The sequence below is a fragment of the Pantherophis guttatus genome, chromosome 4 (genome assembly GCF_059756535.1).
Source record: "Pantherophis guttatus breed Tessera chromosome 4, ASM5975653v1, whole genome shotgun sequence".
NCBI classification, from domain to species: domain Eukaryota; kingdom Metazoa; phylum Chordata; class Lepidosauria; order Squamata; family Colubridae; genus Pantherophis; species Pantherophis guttatus.
Window position 1 is genome coordinate 137472225 of NC_142066.1, and position 24866 is coordinate 137497090.

At 36.7% G+C, this 24866-nt stretch overlaps 3 protein-coding genes across 9 annotated transcripts in view; 1 reads left to right on the plus strand and 2 right to left on the minus strand.

Moving 5' to 3' along the window:
* The window catches only part of PEX1 (peroxisomal biogenesis factor 1), a 35656-nt gene extending 21237 nt beyond the window's left edge, over window positions 1-14419 (minus strand). The window contains exons 1-12 of one of the 2 annotated variants that reach the window (XM_034402252.3): window positions 14166-14419; window positions 12198-12341; window positions 9275-9358; window positions 8995-9109; window positions 8146-8909; window positions 6715-6834; window positions 4446-4563; window positions 3619-3725; window positions 2519-2607; window positions 2160-2292; window positions 1100-1196; window positions 255-425 (exon numbers count right to left, since the gene is read on the minus strand). In XM_034402252.3, coding sequence (XP_034258143.1) covers window positions 255-425; window positions 1100-1196; window positions 2160-2292; window positions 2519-2607; window positions 3619-3725; window positions 4446-4563; window positions 6715-6834; window positions 8146-8909; window positions 8995-9109; window positions 9275-9358; window positions 12198-12341; window positions 14166-14279 — 2056 coding nt within the window. In that variant the 5' untranslated portion in view covers window positions 14280-14419. Of the gene's footprint in view, window positions 1-254; window positions 426-1099; window positions 1197-2159; window positions 2293-2518; window positions 2608-3618; window positions 3726-4445; window positions 4564-6714; window positions 6835-8145; window positions 8910-8994; window positions 9110-9274; window positions 9359-12197; window positions 12342-13530; window positions 13628-14165 lie in introns of those variants that run through there. The other variant, XM_087892881.1, reaches the window with a different exon arrangement.
* Window positions 14420-14543: 124 nt separating this feature from the next.
* Window positions 14544-20911, plus strand: RBM48 (RNA binding motif protein 48). Of its 5 annotated transcripts, XM_087892899.1 has the most exons (7): window positions 14579-14729; window positions 16113-16227; window positions 18214-18404; window positions 18601-18746; window positions 19367-19917; window positions 20073-20165; window positions 20422-20911. In XM_087892899.1, exons 2-6 carry the CDS (start codon window positions 16216-16218, stop codon window positions 20163-20165), a joined length of 993 nt encoding a protein of 330 aa, XP_087749025.1. In that variant the 5' UTR covers window positions 14579-14729; window positions 16113-16215; the 3' UTR covers window positions 20422-20911. The 5 variants fall into 5 exon arrangements, with proteins under 5 accessions (XP_034258259.2, XP_034258260.2, XP_034258258.2 ...); XM_034402368.3 differs by lacking the exon at window positions 16113-16227 and having other exon boundaries at window positions 14544-14729; window positions 20073-20205; XM_034402369.3 differs by lacking the exon at window positions 16113-16227 and having other exon boundaries at window positions 14544-14729.
* On the minus strand, window positions 18721-24863 carry CLXN (calaxin). Of its 2 annotated transcripts, XM_034402372.3 has the most exons (6): window positions 24722-24863; window positions 24258-24413; window positions 22254-22358; window positions 21864-22015; window positions 21397-21501; window positions 18721-20474 (listed from the first exon to the last, which is right to left on the minus strand). In XM_034402372.3, exons 1-6 carry the CDS (start codon window positions 24777-24779, stop codon window positions 20424-20426), a joined length of 627 nt encoding a protein of 208 aa, XP_034258263.1. In that variant the 5' UTR covers window positions 24780-24863; the 3' UTR covers window positions 18721-20423. The 2 variants fall into 2 exon arrangements, with proteins under 2 accessions (XP_034258263.1, XP_060540298.1); XM_060684315.2 differs by lacking the exon at window positions 22254-22358 and having other exon boundaries at window positions 24722-24841.
* Between the last annotated feature and the right edge of the window lie 3 nt (window positions 24864-24866).

The window sequence follows — 24866 nt, forward strand, 5'->3', positions numbered from 1 at the left end:
GATTGTGGAGGCAATAAGCTGACTTTGTACAAAAAAGAACACCACTGGGGGCGGGGGCTAAAGCCCTACTAAGCAGGTATAAACAAAAGCATGAAGGCTATTGCTTAACGCATTGTAAGCTGCCCTGTGTCTCCGGAGAACGGCGGCATATAAATCGAACCAATCCATCAAAAATAAATAAATAAATAAATAAATAACTAAATAAATAAATAAATAAACAAACAAACAAACAAACAAACCCAGAAGCCATTTACCATGAGCAAGACAAGTGCTCTGGACTGCTTTAGGACTGTTCTCATGTTCTGGAGCAAGGGGAACACCCATTATATGATCAAGATCATCTAACAGAATGACCGACGGCTGTCTCCATGCTGCCTCTAGGAAGGCTTCTTCCAGCTTCTTCTGTACACTTTCTAATCTTTTCCCTGGAACATTTATGTATTGTCAGTGATAGAAAAAAAAGCGGACCATTTACCAATCCAATGCAGTTATCAATGTATCCTTATGTAACTTTGCTTCAGTTCTGGTTATATCCACAAGTTTTAACAATATTCACTTACCAATACCCACCAATTAAGGTGAAGGTTCCCCTCGCACATATGTGCTAGTCGTTCCCAATCCTAGGGGGCGGTGCTCATCTCTGTTTCAAAGCCGAACAGCCAGTGCTGCTGAAGACATCTCCATGGTCATGTGGCCAGCATGACTCAACGCCAAAGGCGCATGGAATGCTGTTACCTTCCCACCAAAGGTGGTCCCTATTTTTCTACTTCCATTTTTTATGTGCTTTCAAACTGCTAGGTTGGCAGAAACTGGGACAAGTAATGGAAGCTCACCCCGTTACACGGCACTAGGGATTCAAACCGCTGAACTGCCGACCTTTTGATCGACAAGTTCAGCGTGTTAGCCACTGTGCCCCTTTCCCACCCAATTATAATAAGGCAAATATAAATATTAAACCATCATTTGGACAGGAGATCTGAACTCTGGTTAAAGTCATATAGTTTAATATAGTTAACTCTTAAGAATTGTTAGGTTGAATAAATGCTGGAAGTCATTACTATGCACATAGAAAATGCACATAGGCAAAGACAAACATTACCTCTTAAAGCTTTACAATCAATCACTTCCAAGTGAGTATCAAGTTTATCAAATGCTTCTTTACAAATGGCCTTTGCTAATGTTGATTTGCCACTTCCCTGTAAAAGAAAATTGGATTGAAACTGAAAATACATACTGAAAATTACAGAAATTGTTGCCTTAGCTATAATTGGCCATTTTCTCTAAGAAAATACATTCTAATAGTTTAATATAAACTGATAAAATGAAGAAGTTCAATAAATTCAGAAATCTATCATTCCTTCAGCCACCAGCAAAATATCTGCTTAATCGAGCGTTGTACTCAAATGTCTTGTGTTATTACATACCATTTCAGTCTTTTAAATCTATTTCCCATGCTTCGTATCATTGGCTTTATCAAATGAATGACTGTAACCCCTCAGTTTGCCACCAATTAAAGCCTCTGGCAACTAGTCAAATGGGGGATATATCTTGTTCCAAAGAGAGTTCAGTGCTTTGTTCTGGGATTCTCCATTGACACCTGAGCAGCTATCTGTACGAACTAAGCTCAACTTAGTTTATCTTATTATTTCTTATAATTTGTCATTGCCTCATCTGAAGAACCAGATCAGCTACTGAGAAGATTTTCATTTATATTTCTATATAATGCAAATTCAACCCCTCATGTTTGCATTCCCTGTCTCACAGTAAAACCTTGGAACCTTGGTTTCTTGGAATCATATTAATTTAATGAAATTTCAGATCCATGAGAACAGGCAGAGTTTACACAACTCAGGTTACACAAAATCAATCATCATCTATATATTTACTACCAGTTTCAGGGTTCTAGAAGAGATTCTAAAATTTGCTTCTATTCTTTATTGGCATATATAGAAGGCTATATAATACAGCCTTCTATATATGTATAAGGCAGCAAAGAAATATATTTGTTATACATTGATATTTAAGAGTCAAAGAACTGCATAAAATACTCCTTTAGAAGGAGCAAATTGAAACAATTTCATGACTGCCTGACATAAAAAGACAGATAACTAAAATGAAAATATCCTGCATGCTAAAAGGGAAATTAAAAGCCTATTTACCTTTGCTCCAGTAATTAGGATACCCCCACTGCATAGTCCAGCACAGAAGGGAGCTAGTTTTTGAGACAAGGGATGTATCAAGAGGCTATGCGATATGTGTTTCAAAGATGATAATCCAATGTTATCCACTCCTCTGCAAAGAACAAAATCGAGAACTTTCATGTCTACCCTACTCAAGTTACATATCAAATAAAGGTCCAATGTTTTCAGAGTACTGTATAAAGCAATCCAATACCGTATGCTTACACTTGTGATATTACTGAATGTGAAGATGATGAACATTATGCACAATGAATATTAAAAAATTCAATTAGTCATCATTCATTTCTTTCCTTTGTGTTTTTATTAAAATGACTTACCCTAAGCAGTTTAGATTGAGCCAAGGCTGTTCACAACAAGACTGGAAGTTATTACCGCTGGATCCTGGAGACTCGGGATGTAACAAAACCTGCAGAAAGAATATAGTTAGGAGCAGAAAAAGTGATAAAGGAGAAGCCACATTTATACTGATGTAAGTCCCATTAAATCCAATAAAGTTTATTTCTGATCAGTCAGAAATAATATCCTGGAGAAGACATAATGATATACAATTACTTAAAAATAAAAAATAGCATTTATGTAGCAACTCTAGAAGCATGTAGTGTAACACAAGAACAAGTATCATATTCTGTGGACAGGCATATTTTTTATTTCCAAAATGGTTTTTCAAACAATTAATGGGGAGCTGTGATCAGTGATATCAAAACAACACAAGGTGGATAGGACCAATTTTGGAGCTCATTTTTATTTGGAGGAACTTATAAAAATAGAAGCTGTCAAGCACACATTTTTCTGTTAACTTACATAAAGTAAGAAAAAGTGGCTCAGTTATGGGAAGTATTAAGGTTAAAATATACTAAGCTATAAGACTTCACACACTTTGCTCTTTAATATTCTTTACTAAAAAATGAACTGAAAATGTTGGTCTCATCCACATCGTATAAGGCATCCGAAGTTCAGAACTCGAGCATAGTTTGCTCAAGATGAATTTCTTGACTAAATTGACTGATGCACTTAAATAACAATAGGCACTTTAACAGTGATGTGCAAACCTCAAATTACAATACTGTATTCAAAATAAGGTTCACATTTCCTTGTATTTCAAAACTTCAACTCTTTAGGTTATAACATCACATTTCACCTGCTACTAATCACAGAACTATGGTCAGGAACAGCAAATTAAAAGATAAGATAAGATGATAAGGTAAACTAAGCTAAAGTAAGCTAAGATAATAGCTTGTTTTGCAAAGAGGTTTCTCCAGAATTCTCTTCAAATATTACAATGCATCATAAATTTATAAGTAGTAAAATCTAATATTTTATCTTAGATAGAAATCAAGAAAATCAATACAAATAATAATCTTGAGTAAATTGCATTAACATTTTAAATTATTGACTATCTGAAATTAGTTATATTTACTTGTATATTTGCCTTCTGTAGCAAGCTAGGGGTCAAGATGAAAGTATTTCTGGCTTTCTCTTCTTCAGTGTCAGAAGTGACTACAGTGAGGACAAAGTCTTCCAGGCCTTCCAAAATACAATGAGCATTAATCTGATTATAATTCAATATAAAATATACCATATTTTAACTTAGTAAATATAGTTGGTGTGACAATGAGTTTCATTGTGGACATTGGGAGTTTCCAATCTGGGGGCCGTGGCCCATTACTGGGCCGCAGCCCATTCAGAACTGGGCTGCAGAAGCTGTGAGTGAGCATGTGTGTGTACGCAACTCCACTTGTGCAAAACAGTAGGTGGTGCGCTCCTACACGCAAAGCTCCATTTGTGCAAGCAGTGGGCGTATGTGGAGCTCTCTCTGTGCATGCATGCTCACCTGCTGCTTGCATGGAACCATCCCCTTTCCCCTCCCCTGCACCAGTCGGCAAAGATGAAAAGATTGGGGACTGCTGGTGTATTTCATTATTTTTAGTTTTCCTTTTCATTAGTTATAAAAAAAACCCAATTTTAAAGAACTAAACAGAGCAGAGGGAAAGGTCCTTTACAGTTAGGTCAGACTGGATGTGCTACAATCAAATAAATAAAACATTACCTATTTCCTTTGCAATATTGCAGCTTTTTTTATAAATTATCAAAAAATATTTATGGCAAGAGACATTTAATTATTAAACTAATATATTAGATAAACTAACTGAAATGCAATTGTAATTGGCTAAATCTTTTAAAATTGATATATAGGAAAAACCTTGCAACATCCAATAGTTACAAGTGAAGCTGAATTTTCCTTACCAAAATTAAGTGCCAATTGTAGATAGCTTGCTTCTGCTGTGATCAAGGGAAGCCTAATGTAATCCTCTAGCCACAATTTAAATGCATCTTTAATGTCTTCTTCACTTACTCCTTTATTCTAAAATGAAAAATGATGAGGACTGTTAATTCAATAATATTTTTTTCTAATAAAAAAATTATAAGGAGCTTTTCTTATTCTGTTACCCATTGGCTGATGGGTTACCAGTAATCAGAAGTTGATTTCATTTTTGTTATCTTCTAAGGCACTTTGATGTCTTTGTGGGGTAAAGTATATAAATTTGGCAGGGTTCACGTCTTTTATACAAAATGACAATTTCAGACATATTGGCATTATGTTTCTATCAACAGTGAGTAAGCCCTCAACCAATCCAAGCATTCCAGAAATTTTATTCTTAAATGCTTATTTGGAAACTAAAGAACAAAAAACACTTGGATTTTTCCAGGGTACAAATTGCAACGTAGATTTTTAAAAATGGACATTGATTTAATAGCTTTAAATAAGTCGATATGGCTCAGAATTGTAGGGGAATACGGCCTAAAAAAAATAAAATAAAGACTGTGAACTGAACTAAACATACCGATTTCTACCAACTCTGTTGAATTGAACATTTGGGAGCATAGTTATACTGGCAGAATTCCTGCCATGCTCCTTTTAAGTAAAAAATCAACATAACTGTTTTCACCATGCCAGAGAATTGTTAGTAAGAATTGGAGAAATATGGGCAACTTGTGATATAGATCGTGTGGGATGAAAGCAGGAACAGAGAGAAACGGATGAATCATTAGAAAGCCACGAGCTTTCTGTGCCTGTGAAGCACTTTTGGAGTGTAAGCCATTCATTTATGACTGTTCAGTAAATTTAGGCTATAAATAATATCATCCAAATACTCATTTGACAAAACTTTGGAAAAAAGAATTAGTTTAAAAATTACAACTTTTAGGGAGGCTTAATCCATTTCGGCATACACTAAAGAGATGCCTCATCATTAAGATATTATCTTTGAATAATTTGGGGCTGAATGTGACTTACTGTAAGTTGCTAGAAAAAAAATATAACTGTTGATAAAACATTTAACTGAGGACAAATTTATCAGAAATTAATAGAAAAATATAATTACAGATAGCCCTCTATTCATTCAGTGATTGTTGGAAGTTATGGCAGCACTGAATGAATTATAATGATGCCCAGTCTTCAAAGTTACAGCTGGTCATGTGATCAAAATTCAGGCAGTCTGTTCACATTTATGACCATAGGGTTGCTTCAACTCCTCCCACTCACCTATCTCCTCCCCATTTCTGTCCTATCGGCTGCCCTGCAGAGTGGCACTCTTTAGTGGTGATGGTGGCAACAGCACTAGGGCTGAAGTCCATGGCCTTCAGCAGTCACTACTGTGCCTGGGCCTCTATTTCAGCCACCAGCACCACTAGGAAGTGTTACCTCAAGCGTCATGCTACCTCAAGCCCTGGCCACTCTACCCTCACAACATACAGACTCAGCTGCCCCTGCTGCCCTGTGCTCCATTGGCCCTGCCATGACTTCTGCCATCTTCTTCCAATGCTGATAAAGCATATCTTGGAGCCTTGGTAGTACAGTGGTTTAATGCACCCTGTTATTAACACAGCTACCTGCAATTTCTGCAGGTTCGAATCTTACCAGGCTCAAGGTTGACTCAGCCTTCCATCCTTTCTAAGGTAGGTTAAATGAGGACCCAGTTTGTGGGGGCAATAAGCTGACTTTGTATAAATATACAAAAGGATGAAGGCTATTGCTTGTAAGCCGCCCTGAGTCTCCGGAGAAGGGCGGCATATAAATCAATTTTTTTTTAAAAAAAATCTGGCCTGGCTTTTCTTCCCCAAGGCCACATGTCCCTTTCTTAGGATGCTTTGGAGGTCCTCCAAACCCTCATGAGAATGTTGTGGTCATCTTTTTCCAAACGTTGTGTGCTTTTCTCCAAATCATGCAGGCACTTTTTGCAAGGCTTTGTAAAGATAGCTAGCTGAAGTACAGGACTTGAGGTGGCACTCTTTGGTACTGGAGCTGAAGTAGAGGCCAAGAGCAGCAACAGCTGGCTGCTGAAGGCCTCAGGCTTCTACTTCAGTCCCAGCACCATTGGCAGCACCACTGCTGCCATGGTATGCTGTTTGCATACCAGAGATAGGTGCGTGAGGAGAGTTGAAGTAAAATTTGTAAGTAGACAATAAGATACTGGAAAGTTTATCAACAGTTTATCAATTAGGTCAAACTCACTAAAGTACGTTCAGGCTGAATTCTAAGAGAGGTTGGAATTTTAGGATCTGAACTGATTGACGTGATTCTGACAGCAGCATGCATTTCTATATCTAGCTTCTTTCTCAACCGTTCAGGTATCTGAAATACAAAATAAAAATCACAAACAGTTCCTTCTCTAATATAGAAAAACGTTAATCTTTCATAAGATGTAGTCACTGGTATAGTAGTGAGGTTTATGTAGAATCATTTAGGTGAGATGATTGGTATAGAGATTTGAGAAAGAAATAAAGACAACTTAAGATTTGAAAGCTATTCAAAGGCTATAATTGTAGTTAAAATGTTAATAATTTCTCAATTCTCTCAAGGGAAAAAAGGATTCCTTGCATTGTATTTTTCACCACTATTGATTGATTTGATTTGGTTTAATTATTTGTATCCCACATTTAATATTGTTACAAATAACTCAAGGGGGCGAACATATCCAATACACCTTTCTCCTATTTTCCCTTAACATTAACCCCAGCTGCCTTTCATGACTAATACTTGAACTCAGTCTCCTGCTTTTCTAGCCTTGTGCCTTTACCAAACTGGCTTTCATATTATTTATGGCAATAATATTAACTTGTAACCCTATTTTTGCAGCAGAAATGTCCAAGTGAACAAAAACAAATGAAAAATACACTGATTTTTGTTTTGCTACTTTAATCCACTTTAAGAACTTGATTTAGGAAGGTATATAAATACTTGGAAGTAAATAAAGCAAACTAAATTTGTATTTTTAAATTGAAATTATTTGAATTATTTTATTTAAAGTTGGATTAGGATATAGTGCTCACTAATTACAAAAGAACAGTCTTAAGCATTATAGTTTGAAGATTGCTGCCCAGCACTCAAAATAACCACATTTTTTTATTTCTGAGTAAGCACTAAAATTTAATACACCTTAGTTTTTAGGTAAAATATTTTAATTCTCTAATCCAGTGATGGCTAACCTTTTTGCCATCGCGTGCCAAAAGCTGGGAGGAGTACGGGGGGTTGAGCGCACGCATGCCGACACCCATAATTCAATGTGACTGCCCCCCGTGCATGCATCCGCGACCCCCCCCTGCCTCCCCCCCCCCGGTTTTGGCACACAATGGCACAGCAGGCCTGGGGAGGGCGAAAACAGCCTTCCCCACGTCCCCAGAGGCTAGAAACTACCTGTTTTCCAATTTCTGGTGGGTCCAAAAGGCCCCAAAATCAGCTGGCTGGCGTACGCATACATGCTGGAGCTGAGCTAGGGCAATGCTTGTGTGCCCACAGATATGGCTCCGTGTGCCACCTGTGGCACGTGTGCCATAGGTTCACCATCATGGCTCTAATCAGTCAACAACTAATCAAAAATTGATTTAAAATGCTAATGAGCCTAATATGATGATTTTCCCTGTATCCTTCATAAATTTCACTAACCCAAATTCTTCCAACATGCAGTTGTTCCACATTGTTATTGAACATTATGGCATCCTTTAGATCCTCAAATCCATTCCATATTATTTGCACAACAGAAAACTCATTAGGTTCTTGAACCTTACTCGAAGTAAATTGCTTTTGGTCTTCTGTATTAAACAGATGTTTCTCTTTCTTTGATGTTAGATGATACTTTAACTCTTGCATCTGCTGTTTTGGAGAAAGTAGTTTACTAATTTTCCCATAGGAAACTGGAGAATTAGCTTCTAAAACAGGAAATACTTCATTCCATGGAAAAACAAAAACAGTGTTGTATTCCTGAAATGTGCATGTTTCCAGGGTATTTTTCATGCTGGGAGGCTGCCCCTGACATACTCTAAAAACAGAATCCACCTGAATCAAGTTTAAGAGACGATTTTTAGCAGCGTTCAGTTCATCAATACCATTAGAAGGCTCATGCTGCTTTTCAGAATTATAAAAAAAAATGTTCCCAAGTAAATTCCAAATGTTTGGGAAAATATTTGTACTCAGTGATCCCTTTGCGTTTGGCTGATGCTGCTGAAATTGTTTATTTAAATGTGTTTCTTTGGGTTCCTCATTTCTTTTCCTTGGTTTTAATTCAGTTTCAGGGCCATCTTCCTGCACAATGTCATCTTTCAGGGAAGGCAACATGGCAAAACTACCTTCACACTGCCGTAATTTAGGAGATACAAGAAGCTCTGTGCAAGCTTCAAGTCTTCCATAAAGAGCTTGGGGCTTTAGAGTAACTAAAATAAAAAGGGAAATGTTAATATATATACCAAAATTATAATTATCTCTCTAAATCTGATAAAGTCTTGCATAAACACTTACCAATCCGGATATAGATACAAGTATGTTGCTCAACCCACACTGGGAAGATAGCTTTTGGAAATACTATTCGAATTTGATTAAGAAGATGCCTTTCCAGGGACAATGCATGCAGCTCCTATAATCATTTTACAGAATGTTAACATTTTTTTGATCCTGACTGAGAAGATTGCAACAAAATGAAGACACGAAAATGGTTTTAACAAATAAAACAGCATGTTTAGTTAAGGTGCAAACAGACAAGAGGAGAAAAAATAAGAATTATATTAAAAAACTGCATTACCAGTATTTCCCAATCATCTGTTGACATTGGTTCTACTTCTACTTGCTGACAGGATAAAACCTGAGAACAGGGTTCAAGGAATACCTGGCAGATAAGAAATCTAATTAAATTACTTTCAGTATTTTCACAATCAGTCCACTGAAAATAATTCTAAATGAGAAAAGAAAATCTGACATAACAATCACATGGTTGCTGATCTGTACTGGCAACATACATTTTCAAAATACAATCTGACTATATAATTAGTGTTATTTATTCCCTCTGCCAATATAAAAGATACTTTTGACATCCTCAAATAAATGGTATTTTATTCAATTCTGACAGTAACCAAAACTAAACAGTTTGAGAACAATGTTAGTATGTGCAAACTTTTATTTGTTGACCTATTGACCGACTCACTGAATCTTAAGCAAAAATATTCTAATATTTTATTTTATTTATTAAACTTAAATGCCAGCCATCTTGCCTAGAGGCAGCTGCAGTTTAATAAAATAAAATATTAAAACAGTAAATATTAACACTAAAATTGATATAGAAAATGAAAAAGATGAGTAGGAAGGAAACTAGATGCTATGGTGAGGAGTTGGGGTCTTGTCTTAACTCATTAACCATCTCCAGAATGACATGCTCTCATTGGGGAGCCTGGGCAGCTGGCAGAGGCAGATCTTCAAACTTTTTCAGAAAGCCAGAAGGGTGGGTGCAGATCTCACCTAGGGGGTCACAATACTAGAGAGGTATAAATGATGAACTGAAAATAATTCAACGTAAAGTTAGTTCTTAACTTTCCACCGGTTGCTTAGCAGCTGTTCAAAGTTACAGCAAACCATCCAAAAGCTACTGACACCCCAGTTCCAAAGTTATAGCCGCTGCAGTACCCTACAGTCATTCATTCTTATGACTGAATATAGAGACATTGCAGGAGTCCCCCTGTTTACATCCTCACCCTGGGTCCCGGGGGGCCTGCTTCCCATCCCATGCCTCACACCCTCTTCATTTACTCTTTGAAAATCTCCAGCGCTTGGGTGATGAAAGAAGAGAGGCTGCTCTGTTCCTGGCCTGCGTGGTGTGATCCCAGAAGCATCCACCATTTTCTGGTCAGCTGCACTGAATTGTGGCTACCCTAAAAATAGTGGCCACTTCCGGGATTGTGCCACGTGGCCCAGGAACGAATAGGCTTGTTCTGCTTATTTTACATGAGGTCTGACCCAATGCGGAGCTTTCTAAAACTTGTATTAGAGAAACAGAACAAGCCTCTTTGCACCTGGGCCATGTAGTGTGTGATCCCAGAAGTAGCTGCCATTTACAGAGCCTCCACAGTTCAATGAGGCTGGCCAGAAAATAGTGTCCACTTCTAGGATCAAACCACATTGTCCAGTCCTAGGCTGCATTAATACAGGGATAGAATCAAGATCATGTCGAGTGTCAATACCATTTTATAATGCCTTGGTAAAACCACACTTGGAATATTGCTTCCAGTTTGGGTCGCCACGATATAAAAAATATGTTGAGACTCCAGAAAGAGTGCAGAGAAGAGCAAGAAAGATGATTAGAGGGCTGAAGGCTAAAACATATGAAGAATAGTTGCAAGAATCGGGTATGTCTAGTTTAATGAAAAGAAGGACTAGGGATGAAGTGATAGTGTTTCAATATCTAAGAGGTTGCCATAAAGAAGAGAGGGTCAATCTATTCTCCAAAGGCAAGGCAAGAAGCAATGGATGGAAACTAATCAAGGAGAGAATCAACTTAGAACTAAGAAGGAATTTCCTGACAGTTGGAACAATTAGTCAGTGGAACGACTTGCCTCAAGAAGTTGTGGATGCTTCGACACTGGAGGTTTTTAAGAAGAGATTGGACAACCATTTGTCTGAAGTGGTTTAGGGTTTCCAGCTTGAGCAGGTTAGATTAGAAGGTCCCTTCCAATTCTTTTATTCTGAATGAAGAGGCTTGTTCTGCTTCCCTAATGCAAGTTCTGGAAAGTTCCCTGCCCATCATAATTCTCTGGAACTCATTTTTAAAGAAGCAGAGCAAACCACTCCATTCCTAGGCTGTGTGGTGTGATCCCAGAAGCGACCATCATTTTCAGAGCACCCACAATTTAATGTGGCTGTCCTAAGCTGCTTTCAGGATTGTGCCACATGGTCCAGGAACAGAGCTGCCTACCCTCCTTCCTCCTCCTAAATCAAGCTCGAGAAATCTTTGAAAGGTAAGCGCACAATGGATGACATGGGGTGAAAAGGGTGTGGGGCAAGGTGGGGCATTAAGTAGACACAAAGCGTGCAGGAATCCCAAGGGATGGGAAGTGGCACACTGAGTGCCTAAGGGGATTGGGGGGGGGGGGAGGGAAGAGTTTTGGGAGGCCCAGCGTAGGACATGTGCTAGGCCTCCTAGGGGCTCCTCATGGTCCCTTAGGGACCCTGTGCTTCACTAAACAACCTGCACATTCATTTAATGGCTGCATTGGGAAAAAAAAGAACAGGGCTCTGTAAACGAGGCGATCGCATAGGCACTTCATTTAATGACACTCGTGACTTCTGAATGTAATGAGTAGATTCCATTATAGTCTTCGGTTGAGGAATACCTGTATTATTTCTGCATGTTCCTTTCAAGCAATGTTCTTTGTTGTGTGCAGTTCTTCGTTTGTGTATCATGTCTGCATATCCCATAAGAAATGCACTTGATGTATATGTGCTTTGCAGGTGCAAAGCAAATAAATTAATAGAGAATGTATACAACAATCATTTCAAAAGTTAACTATGTCATTTGAAATATGTTTGCTAGGTCTCGGTATTTTATTAAGCATAACTTGTAGACAATTTGATAATTTAATAAGAAGCCAGATTTTGAAACTAATAACTGATATATTCCATATGTATCAACTTCATATCCTACTCTACGTATACAAATAGAAGATTGCATTTCAAACCTGTTGTCCATCTTTGATGCCAAGCTTGCCTGCTAATTGTCTGTTTATTTCAACAATATTTTCTTCTGTTTGACGATAATGTCTGATTTCCATCCAACCCAAGAATACTGGTTGATTCCCCCAAGAAGCTTTCACAATTTGATCCTATGAATTTAAAAAATAAATACATTTATATTAAACGAACAGGGGATATTTCATGTAAGTGGATAAATAGATACATATAGACCAGATCCAAGCAAGAGTAGGATTTTTTATTTTTGTAAAATTAAAGTGTTCTGGTCTGATAAATTCAATCTTTCCAGATATTGAGGAATTCATTTAGGTATCAATTTGAGGGCTCCAATCAAATTGGTATAACAATAGATTGCTTTTTCCATAAGTGTTCAAATTTGATCTGTAAATCGTGGATTTTGTAATTTCCCCCATTGTTTTTCCTCAATCCTAGCATCACCTAGAATAGCAACGTCAAAGAATCAGACTCTTTTCTTTTCAATAACTATTTTATCAGGCATATATCAACAAGATGCAGGTCAATTTGGACCCTAAAGTCCCATAAGACCTTAACCCACTTATTATTCTTAGTATTTTATCCTGGCTTTTTAACCTATAATTCAAACATATCAAACATAAAACACCTTCCTCCTCTGATTTTTCTTGCAACAGCAACATTATGGCAGTTGGTTAGGCTAAGAATGACTGGCTCAATCCATCCATCCATCCATCCCTCTATTTATAAAATACTCCGGGTTTGAGTTTTATATTTTATTTTATTATTTTTAATGTATTTTTCCTGCTTTTATGAGTTAATAGAAGTCATGCTGCTCATTTTTCAGCCTTGCATATATGCACAAATACTACATCATATAGTATTGCACCTGCACATTTTTAAGTCTTGGAAGTGCAAGTAATACATCACATTTTGCTAACAACCCCGTGTGGTTTCAGGTTTCTTAATTTTGGCTTTCTCAGCTTCAACCTTTAGAAGATCAGTTCTGATTGTCAGTGATCTGGAAAGGAGCAGCCTTTTGGAAGGTCCAAAGACTTGGCTCTTCCCATAAGCACTGAATTAGGGTAGGGTTGAATCAGAGTGTCAATAGTTTGATGGCCTGGAATTTGGTAATTTCAGTTTTAGCTCTTAGCTCCCCTCCCCTCCAATAATTATTACACTGCCCTAAGGTACCATATCATGGATATTATAAGGTATTTTTCCAAATGATAAAAAAAACCTAGTTCTTAACAGTGTTTACCACACTGAGGGGGGAAAACCCACAGGTCTAACAGAAAAAAAAAAAAAGATAAAGTATACTATATCAGATTTAAAAACTCCTATTACTTTAATAACTGCAGAAAGTTGCAATTGATTTCAGATCATTCTCAATACTGCAATGCTTGAAAAATATAGCAATGAAACACCTCTTTCCCCTTCATGACATTCGGTGCCATATGCCAGTAATCCCCAGTGGGCGGCAGCACCTACTATTGGCAAATTTCGAAAACAAAATGCCCAGCAAGATCAGATGAATGCTTAGCTGGGAGAGCACCAAGATATCCTATGTCGGGTGATATCTGAACATCCTCAGAAAAAGACAAATAGCCTATCATTTCTGTAGTGTGGCCAAGAAACCTCCACAAGGCACAGTCTGCAAATCTCTTTTTCGTCTGGAGCAAATAACTTGCTTTTACTTAGCATGGCTAATGAAGAGGATAATGGTCTCCTGCTTGAGCAGGGGGTTGGATGAGAAGATGTCCAAGGTCCCGTCTCTTATTCTGATAAGTTAGCCTTTTGATACTATCCGGAGGCAGGCAAGAGTCCCTTTCCATGGAAGGTGCCAACAGCCCCATACTTGAATATGGAAAGATGTTGATAAGATAAAGTATGCTGTGACTGTGAATGAACAGTTCAACCTCAGTAATCATGGGACACAGAACGAATGGAGGTCGGTAGACACCTTCCTGAATTCCTTATACCTGCTGCAGTCCGAGATAAGAAACCAGCCCAGGCGGCAAGTGCAGAAAGCAGTTCTTGACGCCGCTCAAGGAGACTCTCGCCGCGGCTATTCCGAATCCTCCTGCCCCCAACATCACCGCCGACCCTACGGCCACCTACGGCCAGGTACCCCAATCAGCCACCTTAAAAGAAGACAAAACTACAGAAAGTCGCGACTCTTGACCGTCATCAGACTGGCGGTAGTATTTGTTCCGGCTTCCGGCTAGCCCTAACGGTCATTGGAAGCCCAGCCGTTTTTCTCTGCTGTGATTGGATAAAATGCCCACGGCTCCGCCTCGTTCCCTCGCCGGGTTCTTCGTCGATTTCTTTCCGCCTTTCCTTGGAGCGGGGGCGGGGGCGGGGGCGGGGAGGAGGACTTGGATGACGTTTTGAAGAAGCGACAAGAGATCACGGAAGTGAAGATGGCGGCGGTTGATGCTGGCGACGAGGGGGAGGTCGGTGGCGTCTGCCAGCATCACGCGCAGCAGACGATCTGCGCCTCGCGCGCCAAGTATCGTGAAGGGCGCAGGCCACGAGCGGTGAAGGTAAGAGAGAAAAAAGTTCTCCCTTGAGCCATTTCCTCGTCTTTTCAAACCGGGGTTTGAAACCCGGTTTGTATCTCGGATACAAATACTTTGTTGAGATCTCCCTAAGAAGCCTACAAGCCGGATAAAAGGCAAATCTGTCCTTCCTTCCCTCCCTCCTCCCCTTTTTGTTTACACATAACAGTCGCAGCACCTAAACAGGGAATAGAATAGAATAGAATAGAATAATAAAATAAAATAAAATAAAATAAAATAATAAAATGTAATAAAATATAATATAATAAAATATAATATAATAAAATAAAATAATAAAATACAATAAATAAAATAATAATACAGTTGGGAAAGGACCTTGGAGGACTTCTAATCCAACCCCCTGCTCAAACAGGAGACCTTATAACAGGGGTCCCCAAACTTGGCAGCTTTAAGACTTGTGGACTTCAACTATGCTGGCTGGAGAATTCTGGGAGTTGGAAGTCCGCAAGTCTTAAAGCTGCCAAGTTTGGGGACCCCTGCCTTAAAACATTTCAGACAATGTGGAAGGTCCAATCTCTTCTTTAAAAAACTCCAGTGATGGAGCAGGCGTAATTTATGAAGGCAAGCTGGTCCACTGATTAATGTTCTCACTGTCAGGAAATTTCTCCTTATTTCTAGCTTGGATCTCTGCTTGATAGCTTTCCATCTGTTACTTTTTGTTCTGCCCTCAGGTGCTTCGGAGAATAGGTTGATCCCCTCTTCTTTGTGATTTTGTGGATATTGGAACACTGCTATCATGTCACCTCTAGTTCTCTTCATTAGACTGGCATACCCAGTTCCTGCAAGTGTTCTTCATGTGTTTTAGTCTCCAATCTCCTAATCATCTTTGTTGCTCTTCTCTGCACTCTTTCTAGTATGTCATCATCTTTTTTTGTTTCATGGCGACCACAGCTGGATGCAGTATTTCAAGTGTGGCCTTACCAAGGCATTATAGCTGTAGTAACACTTCATATGATCTTGTTTCTATCTCGCTATTAATGCAGCCCAGGACTGCACTGCCTTTTTTGGCAGCTGTAGCATACTGCTCAGGGTGAATAACAATCCATGTTTTTTCTAAATTTTTATCAAATTTATTTTAATAAAATGCTTTTGGAGTAAAAAATCTATCTAAAGATAGTTTTCTATTTAAGATACATTAATAATTTAATTTATTCAGCATGAAATGGAGCTTAGTTATGTAGCATGAGGCTGTATATTCTGCAATATTTACATTTTTGGTAAACTCAATGAATCCAAGCTCTCCAAGGTAAATAGGAAACCTTCATTTTGTTTGCAAATAATAATATTAAAGATTCTGACTACCAGCAAGAATGAGTCCTTACATTTAAAGAGCACCTGTCATTTCAGATCCGTCATGGCAGCACCTGTTAGTGAATATCCACACACCTTCTGCCTGCCACATCCCTCGCCTTGTGTCACTGCCGCATCACCAGTCATCCCATTAAAGTGAATGGGACTGTTGGTGAGTCAACAGCGGGTCAGAGATGACAGTTGTTTTTTAAAAATTATGATTTAAATCGAGTTTATTTAAATTAAATCCACCCTGCTAGTTCATATTTAAGTGGTTGTCCACCAGGACTCCTAGATCCCTCACAGTTGTTATTAAGGTATTGCCTAGTCTCTGTCTGTGCATTTGGATTGTGTAAAACCTTACTTTTCTCACCACTGAACAGCATTTTGTTGGATAGGATCCAGTGTTCAAGGCTGTCTTGAGCCTATCTTCTAAAGTAGCAGTCCCTAATCTTTTTGCCACCAAGGATTGGTTTCATGGAACATATTTTTTTAGGGAATGGAAGGGGAGGAGGACCATTTAGCCTAGATCCTTAGCATGCAGTTTCATGGGTTGGAGACCCCTGTTCTAAAGTGTTGGCTATTCCCACCAACTTGGTATCATTTGCAAATTTGATGAATTCACTTTGTACCCCTTCATGTAAGTTGTTTATGAAATTGTTGAAGAGTACTGGGACGAAGACAGAATCTTGAGGTTCCTTACTGCATATTTCCCCCCATGTAGATGCAGTTGAATTAAGAACTATACGTTGTGTGCAGTTGATCAGCTAATTATAATACCACTGGTGGTGATGCTTATTCCACAATTTTCTGTTTTACCAAATAGTAGTTGTGGTCCGCTTTGTCAAATGCCTTATTGAATCTAAGTATCCTCTGAAAATGGAAGTTGTGTTTAGCTGTTACATCTGTTGTTTCCTGATAAGACATTTGTCAGTTTGCTTTTTAAACCATCATGCATAATTTTTGGGACCTCTTCAGGGATTAGATCCTTCTTGAATTGTGCCAGTTTACTGACCCAAATAGAAGCAGTAGTCTTTGGAGTGGTCAAATGTATCTCCAGTTTTACCACTTTAATTTTCACAATGCTTCCTATCTTGTGAAATTTATACTGTATGTTAATGTCCAAGGAAAATTTGAACAATAATTTCCAGTGTTGTGACCATGCTGTAAACCATGGTTGTTGCTCGTCTGATGAGAACACTTGTTTCTCTTGAATAATATAGTTTTTGAAGTATCCAAGATACAATAGTAGCTAATCGTATTTTGCCCAAATGCTATGAGTAACCAGTTAGAATCCTTGCTATAATACAGTTATTACTGATATGTTTCTTCCTATACTGTATGTCTTGGCAATCTTTAATTTCTGAACTTGGTTCTATTCTTTTACCCACTATTTACGATGTTTTTTCCACTAACTTAAATGTTCATTTTACATGATATTAGTTTCCTTTTTTCCTTTACTTGTTTGGTTTGTTTTTACTCTATAACTTGTATTGTTACTTTTATTTGGTCTCACAGTATTAATAAAGTTTAATGCATCAAAAATATGATTGCTTAGGTTTATTCATCAAATTAAGCCATAACCAAACAAGATATACATATAGTCCTCAATTAACAACATTTGTATAGCAACCACTCCAAGTTATAACAGCTCTGAAAAATGTTGCTTATGACTGACCGGTCCTCATCATTATAACCATCATAGCATCCCCACAGGCACATAATCCAAATTTGGTTGCTTGGTAACTGGCATGTATTTATGATAGTTGCTTCATTCAAGGATCATGTGATTGCCATTTGCGACCTTCCCAGCCAGCTTCTGACAAGAAAGTCAATAGGGGAAGCCAGGTTTGCATTAACGACCACATGATTCATTTAACAACTTCAGCATTAACAACAACTTCAGCATATAACAAGATCATAAAATCAGGTGCAATTCACTTAAAAACTGCCTTACTTAGCAATGGAAATTCTGGTCCCAATTGTGCTTACAGGTAGAGGACTACCACGGATGAACTTGATCACTTACGCTAAAATATCTCACATTTGACACATTCTTTTAAAATTATTATACTGTATTACTATAAACAATTAATTTTAAAATAGAACAGCTCAGTTACATATATTAAAGTGTTATTAAAGTGATTTTGTTTTTCAGGTTTACACTGTCAATTTAGAGTCTCGATATTTGTTAATCCAAGGTGTTCCTGCATTGGGAGTTATGAAGGAGCTAATTGAACTTTTTGCATTATATGGTACTATCGAGGAATATAATCCACTGGATGGTTATCCAGCAGAAGAATTTACTGAAGTGTATTTGATCAAGTTTTTAAAAATACCAAGTGCGAGGTAATAACTATTGCTTTTGTTCTGCCTAGAATCCCTACTTGTTTGATATTGAAATATCTTTCATATATCAGTTTTATGTAAACCACAACAGTTATTTTTATATTGTGTAAACTTAACTTACTGGATTTAAAGAGAACTTAACTTCAACAAGATTGAGTTGTCTTTAACATTGTGTATCACACTTCCTCTCTTTTAGGGCAGCCAAAAGAAAACTGGATGAGCGGAGTTTCTTTGGCAGTTTGCTACATATATGCTATGCTCCAGAATTTGAGAGTGTACAAGAGACCAGAGACAAACTAAGAGACAGACGAAAATATATAGCAAAAGCAACCAACTTCAGTGGTTTGTGGCTTTATTTTAAATCAATAAAAGGCAAAACAACTTTTGTAATCCCCCCCCAATCCAATATTAATTCGCCAAAGTTGTTATCAGAAATCAAACTCAATTCAATGAGGACTTTACACTTACTGTTTGAAAAATTATATTCTTTCTTTTTATATCTTGCATTATTCCAAATCTAAATTGCTTGGTATGGAACAAACAAAAAACACAGAGTGTCTGCAGAATTTACTTTGAATTACGATGTAATTAATTTTCTTAATTTCAATTTCAATTTATTTTCAATTTCATTTAAATTGTTTTGCTTATTATTCCATTGTACATTTTTGCACAAGTCCAAAAAACATCAGAATGATGGACATTTATGTAATTTATTAGAATATTCCAATTCTCTGAAAATGCATATAGAATCATCACATCCTAAGCATACCAGAACAATGCTTTGGAGGGAATTTTTCTGTAACAGTCAGCTAATACATTAAAACATTTTTTCTCACTGCTCATCAAATAAATCCTGTTCTCTGTTTTCTACCATGGTAAATTGTTAACTAAATAAAAATTCACTTCAAAAATGCCTTTTTTACTGTTCACTAACTTAACACATTATTTTTTTGTGTTTTGAGAGCAATCACTGGAGACAAAACAGGATCGTGGTATACGTTCTTCAAAAATCATGCCATTGGATCATGGATCATGGACATCTAAAACAGCCATTAACAAATGGAATCCAGCAACATATACACAAGACCCCTGTCAATCTTCCTGTTGCACATTATTACTGAAGGATATTACATCTCCTGCAGAACAGCATTGCCAGAATATGTTAGTAGCACCTCATTATTCTCATCACTATGCTACAACATCTGCATGCTTTAGCCAAAAGATAAGAATGGATAAGAAGCCACAGCAAAGACAGCATGACACATTGGCCTGCTGGAACCTAGAAAAAAAGGTTCCATGTTATGAAGGTCTTGGAAGATTCATGCCTCGAACTACTCAACTTCAGGAACGAAAGAGGAGAAGAGATGAAGACAATAAACTTGCCCTTTTGGGAAGAGAGCCTAATGGTGAAGAAATTATTTTTGGTCCAAGGCTACCAGAAATACCTAAAATAGATCTGGATGATGATTCACTGAACACCTCGGCAATCTTAATTCGCAATAGACTAAAAAAGGTGGGCCAATAATTTTTCATTAAATGCTCTGAAAATACGTAGTTCTAACATCATTTAGAATTTGTATATATTAATTATTTTGCAGTAGCTTAATTCCTGCTATTCCATTATGGATGCATATAATATACTAAGTTTAGGTTTCTTTTTTTAACTAGATTGCTGATCCAGTTCAAACTTCAAACTCATCTGAAGAATTATTAGTGGAAAATCAAGCAACACCAATAATAAAGCAGAGGCGGCGAATATAAGTATGATTGCATGTTACATTTATATTTGATGCACAAACAGGTAGGCTCTGACTGTTTCTAGACAAAGAAGTATGGCTTCCTTTGTTAACGTGAAACAGTTCTTGTAAATTTAAAGTTATTAATCCATTATGTTGAAATTTATTGATAGCTATGAATGTTATCACCTTATTTCTTGTGCTCCTAATGCTATCCTATGATGCAATGCATTGGGTCTATCCAGCTATATTACATTTCATTCATTATATTTTACTTGCAGATCTACAATTCAGGAGCATCTTGGAAAGCTTGTGACTCAAAGGACATCCTGCACTGTAAAGGAAATAATAAACATTTTAAAAAAAACAAAACTATAACAAACTTACATCCATAGAACAATGCTTACACTTTTGGCAAATATGGTTCAAAATTAGGTCCAATACCCCACTTTTAAGTGGCAAATTTTAAGAGCCTGTTTGGTGTCACCATTAAAATACTGGCCTAGAAACCAAGACACTCATGAGTTTTAAGTTTGCTTTAGGTATGAATGATGGTTGGGCCAATCATTTCTCTAGGCCAGTCACTCTCAGCCCAACCTCCCTCACAGGGTTGAAGCTGTGGGGAAAATACAAGGCAGGAATATTAGGTATATTTTCCCCCTTGTATTTTATACAAAGAGATGTAAAGATAATTCCATTATGTCGTGATTTATTGAAATTATTTGCCAAATTTCTGCTTTTTGAGAAATAAAAGATAAAAGATTTCCCTAAGTACATGAAGCTAGTTGCATCATTCTCTGGGTCTTTATTGTACATCAATATTTTCATTTCATATAATACTTTGTTCCATTATCAAATAGTCCATAAATATAAAGACATTTATTTTGAAACACTTTGGTTTACAGAAATACATGTGGTTAGGAAGTTTATATAACAACTAGACAATATATCTGCAGGAAAATGTTTTTTAATTGCATTAATTGAAATTGGGCTAAAGTTATTTTACATCGGGGAAGACTTCAGTTAAAGCATGCTGTAATACAATTGGCTTGCTTCATGATCAGCATTAAAAGTCTCACAATATTCACATATATAATGATTTTGGTTAGCTTCATTCAGTGACCACTCAAAAAAAGCAGTTTAATAACTTTAGTTTTGTATTTAGAACATTTAGTTCAAATCTAGAATAGGAATACAATTACTAATAAAATTACTAATTAATTATTAATATACTTTGATATAGACTTCACAAATACCTTCATATCAGGCAAACATGGTCCAAATGCTTCTAAGAGGAGATTTTCTTCTCTTACTGCCTTTTCAAAATCCACAAAAGAGACTTTGCCATCGTGATCATAGTCCTATGAAATAAGATATTTACCCCATATAATCACTATGTTTACACTATAGCCTTATATATATAATTATTTGGGGCTAAAATACAATTGGAATTAAATATGGTATTTTTTTATTGGCATGCTAGTCAAATTTCATATAATTGCTACTGTACAAATTTATTTACTTTAAAAAATATTCTGATACTGTTCCAGTCACTAATTTGGCATTGCTGATTAACCCAATAGATTTCCCAAGATTATCTATTTATTCTTTGGCTGATTTCATTTCTGTCTTTTTTATCCACTAAGGGTATGAATCCCAACTGAGTTAATTGGATAAGCTATTAGTACGATCTAAACCTGATTTTTAAATTTATTATACTTGCCATTTTCTTCAGTGTTATTTCTACTAAATCTTTAATTCCTTCATCGGGATCTTCCTCTGATGGTTGTTTTAGCAGACTGTTCTTTAGCATATGGAACATTTCCTCTCGTGAAATATATCCATCACCATTCAGGTCATAAACCTCAAAGCAATCTTTAAAAGGTATAATAACTACGTTAACTGCATGCATGTCAAAATACCTTCCAGATAATTGAAAACAACTAAATTGTAGTTAAAGAAAGAAACCAATTTTGTAATAAATTAGACTAAATATATTGTACAGTATGTATGGAATAGATTACAATATAGTTATTTTTATAATATATTTCATAATGAATTTGCCCTAAAATTCAGATTAATATGAAAATAATTTTTACTAGAAAAATGTTACATTTCATTTTTTCTTCCAAAGTCCCTCGAAGAAATATTGATAAGCCTTCTACCCATTCTGTTACACTGATACAGCTGTCATTGTCTTTGTCAAAAGCACGGAACACTGAAGGAAAAATAAAGATTATTCTAAAGTTTTATTTTAATTGGCATTTGTATTAAAATGATTTTTCTTTTGTATGAACATTGTCTATACCTATGTATGTGGTCAATGTCTGAATGTCTAAGACTGGACAACACAATAAAAGTAGTGAAACAGTAATCCCAAAATATAGTAATCTCTAAAGTTGTAACATCGCATCATAAAATCTCATAAATATATCTCAAATATCAAGCAGTTGAAGCCAGTCCTAAAATCAGACATCCCCTAAGTAACTCTTCCAATACCTCTGCAAAATAAGACTATATTCATAGTCTTTCATGTTTGAATCAAAGTTTCTGATACGGTATGAAGATCCACCATTCAAATCTGACTGAATCTCAAGTTCCTGGAAAATTTAAAAAAGCAATTTCATAACGTTTAAACATAGTGCAAAACGGTTGAATATAGTCAGTGCTTAGAAGGGAGATCACTAGAAATGAAAGCCCAGGGCTGTGGGCTAGACTGAAAAGTTGAAAAATATCCCAGAAATCAGTAGCAAATCTTTTCCATATTGAGTCATATGGAAGTCTCGAGTGAAACTCAACTCCAAGGAGGTTTTATATTTTACATCATATATTGTCCTACACAGTGTACATCAGTGGTGGGTTTCAAAATTTTTTACTACCGGTTTTGTGGGCGTGGCTTGGTAGGCATGGCAGGGGAAGGATACTGTAAAATCTCCATTCTGTCCCCAATTCAGGGGAAGGTTACTGCAAAATCCCAATTCCTCCCGATCAGCTGGGACTTGGGAGGCAGAGAATAGATGGGGGTAGGACCAGTTAGAATTTTTACTACCGGTTCTCCGAACTACTTAAAATTTCTGCTACCAGTTGTCCAGAACTGTTCAGAACCTGCTGAAACCCACATCTGGTGTACATGCTGTAAATAAATTGATTGATGTCCAAAGTTAGCTTATATATCTATAGTTGAAGCATTTTTAGATCTTTATTAAAATTAAAATTTGCAATTCTAGCTCTGCATCAATATAAATAGTACTACAAATATTATACTAGAGCTATTGCTATTTATTACATACTGCTATTATGTGGGGACATTAAAAAGGCCAAATGATGCAGTAACCCAAATACTACAAGGATCAAGTAATATTATCAACAGACCTCAGTATGCAGGAGAATAAATCCTACTCAAGGCTTATTAATTATGAGCAATGAATCATGTTAAGTAAAACATGAATTTGAACTTACATGCGATTTTCAAACTTCATGAACGTATTACCCAACATAGAAATGTGAATTAGAATTGTGTTTGCTAAAAATTGGAAAAATGAGAAAATACCAACGCAAGATGAAGTTATTAAGAAAATAATGGAATGTGCTGAAATGAACAAATTGACATTTGAAATTGGGGAACAAGAAGATAAACAATATTATAAGATATGGGACTTATTTTATCAATGGTTAGATAAAAAAATATGGAAATGAGATGATAGAGATCTTTATAATGCAAGAATTGTAGAATTATATAAAATATAACAAAGATGTATTATTGGATCAATTTAGGATGATGAAACGAATGTTATAAATTAACTCCAATTTTAGAATATTTTGTACAAAATGAGAGAATACCTATAGTCAAATAAATGATTAATGAGAATAATAACACATAGATATATATTAGATCGATAATATGAGAATTTAGGTAAACTGTAAGCTATGAATATGGTGAAGATGCACAAAAGACCTGTAACCAACTGACACACATTGTGTAATTGAAGATAGTTTTATGTTTGTATGTATGTTTTGTTTAAAAATTCAAAAAAAATGTTTTCAAAACTGCAATCTGAAACAGCTTCTCAAAAATACTTTAAAATACAATAATTCATGAGCATCGATTTAATCTCACCTCTGTCCATAATCATGTCATCTGTCATTCCAAATGTCACGTGTAGAATATTGCGAAATGAGTTGCGATCTAAACCAACAATAGCATGACGGTCGCTGGGTTCCACATCCAGGTTGTTGAAAAGTTTTATGAGACATTCCACTTCAAATTTATTAACTGCAAAAGGAAACAGTGAGACAAAAGCTACAATGAAAGTTGCATTTGTCCACCAGCCAATGTAAATTTGAATATGTATCTCTCTCTCTCTCTCCGGTTCTCTAATGTTGCCATTCTGGGTTACACCGCTGATAAGGGATTCTGGGAGTTGTAGTTTCAAGCCTCTCTGGGTGGAAAGCTGGATCTTATTCCGGTCGGGATAATAATAATAATAATATAAAAACAATTGTCACTGATCGGTTAATGAACTCAAGAGCAGCTGGGTTTAAAGAGGTACAGAAGAAAGAGTAGACCCAACTTTCACTCACAATGTTTCGCGGATTTGCACAGGGACTCGGTAAGTTTCTGCAGCTTCTTTCTGTTCATTTTGAGCTTTCTGGCTCCCGGCTGAGCCCGGTTGTCACAAGCCAAGCTGTTTCCATGGCAACAACAGGGAATTGTTGCCGCCGGGCC

Excerpts from the sequence above, each read along its gene's own strand:
- RBM48 (XM_034402367.3), top strand. The coding sequence starts at position 14,607 with ATGGCGGCGGTTGATGCTGGCGACGAGGGGGAGGTCGGTGGCGTCTGC. Across the intron at positions 14,730-18,213 it reads GCAGGCCACGAGCGGTGAAG|GTTTACACTGTCAATTTAGA; the intron begins GTAAGAGAGAAA and ends TTTGTTTTTCAG. Across the intron at positions 19,918-20,072 it reads TTCGCAATAGACTAAAAAAG|ATTGCTGATCCAGTTCAAAC; the intron begins GTGGGCCAATAA and ends TTTTTTAACTAG.
- CLXN (XM_034402372.3), bottom strand. The coding sequence starts at position 24,779 with ATGAACAGAAAGAAGCTGCAGAAACTTACCGAGTCCCTGTGCAAATCC. Across the intron at positions 22,016-22,253 it reads TTTGGAAGAAAAAATGAAAT|ATTGCTTTGAGGTTTATGAC; the intron begins GTAACATTTTTC and ends TACCTTTTAAAG. Across the intron at positions 20,475-21,396 it reads CATGTTTGCCTGATATGAAG|TGCAGGATGTCCTTTGAGTC; the intron begins GTATTTGTGAAG and ends TTTCCTTTACAG.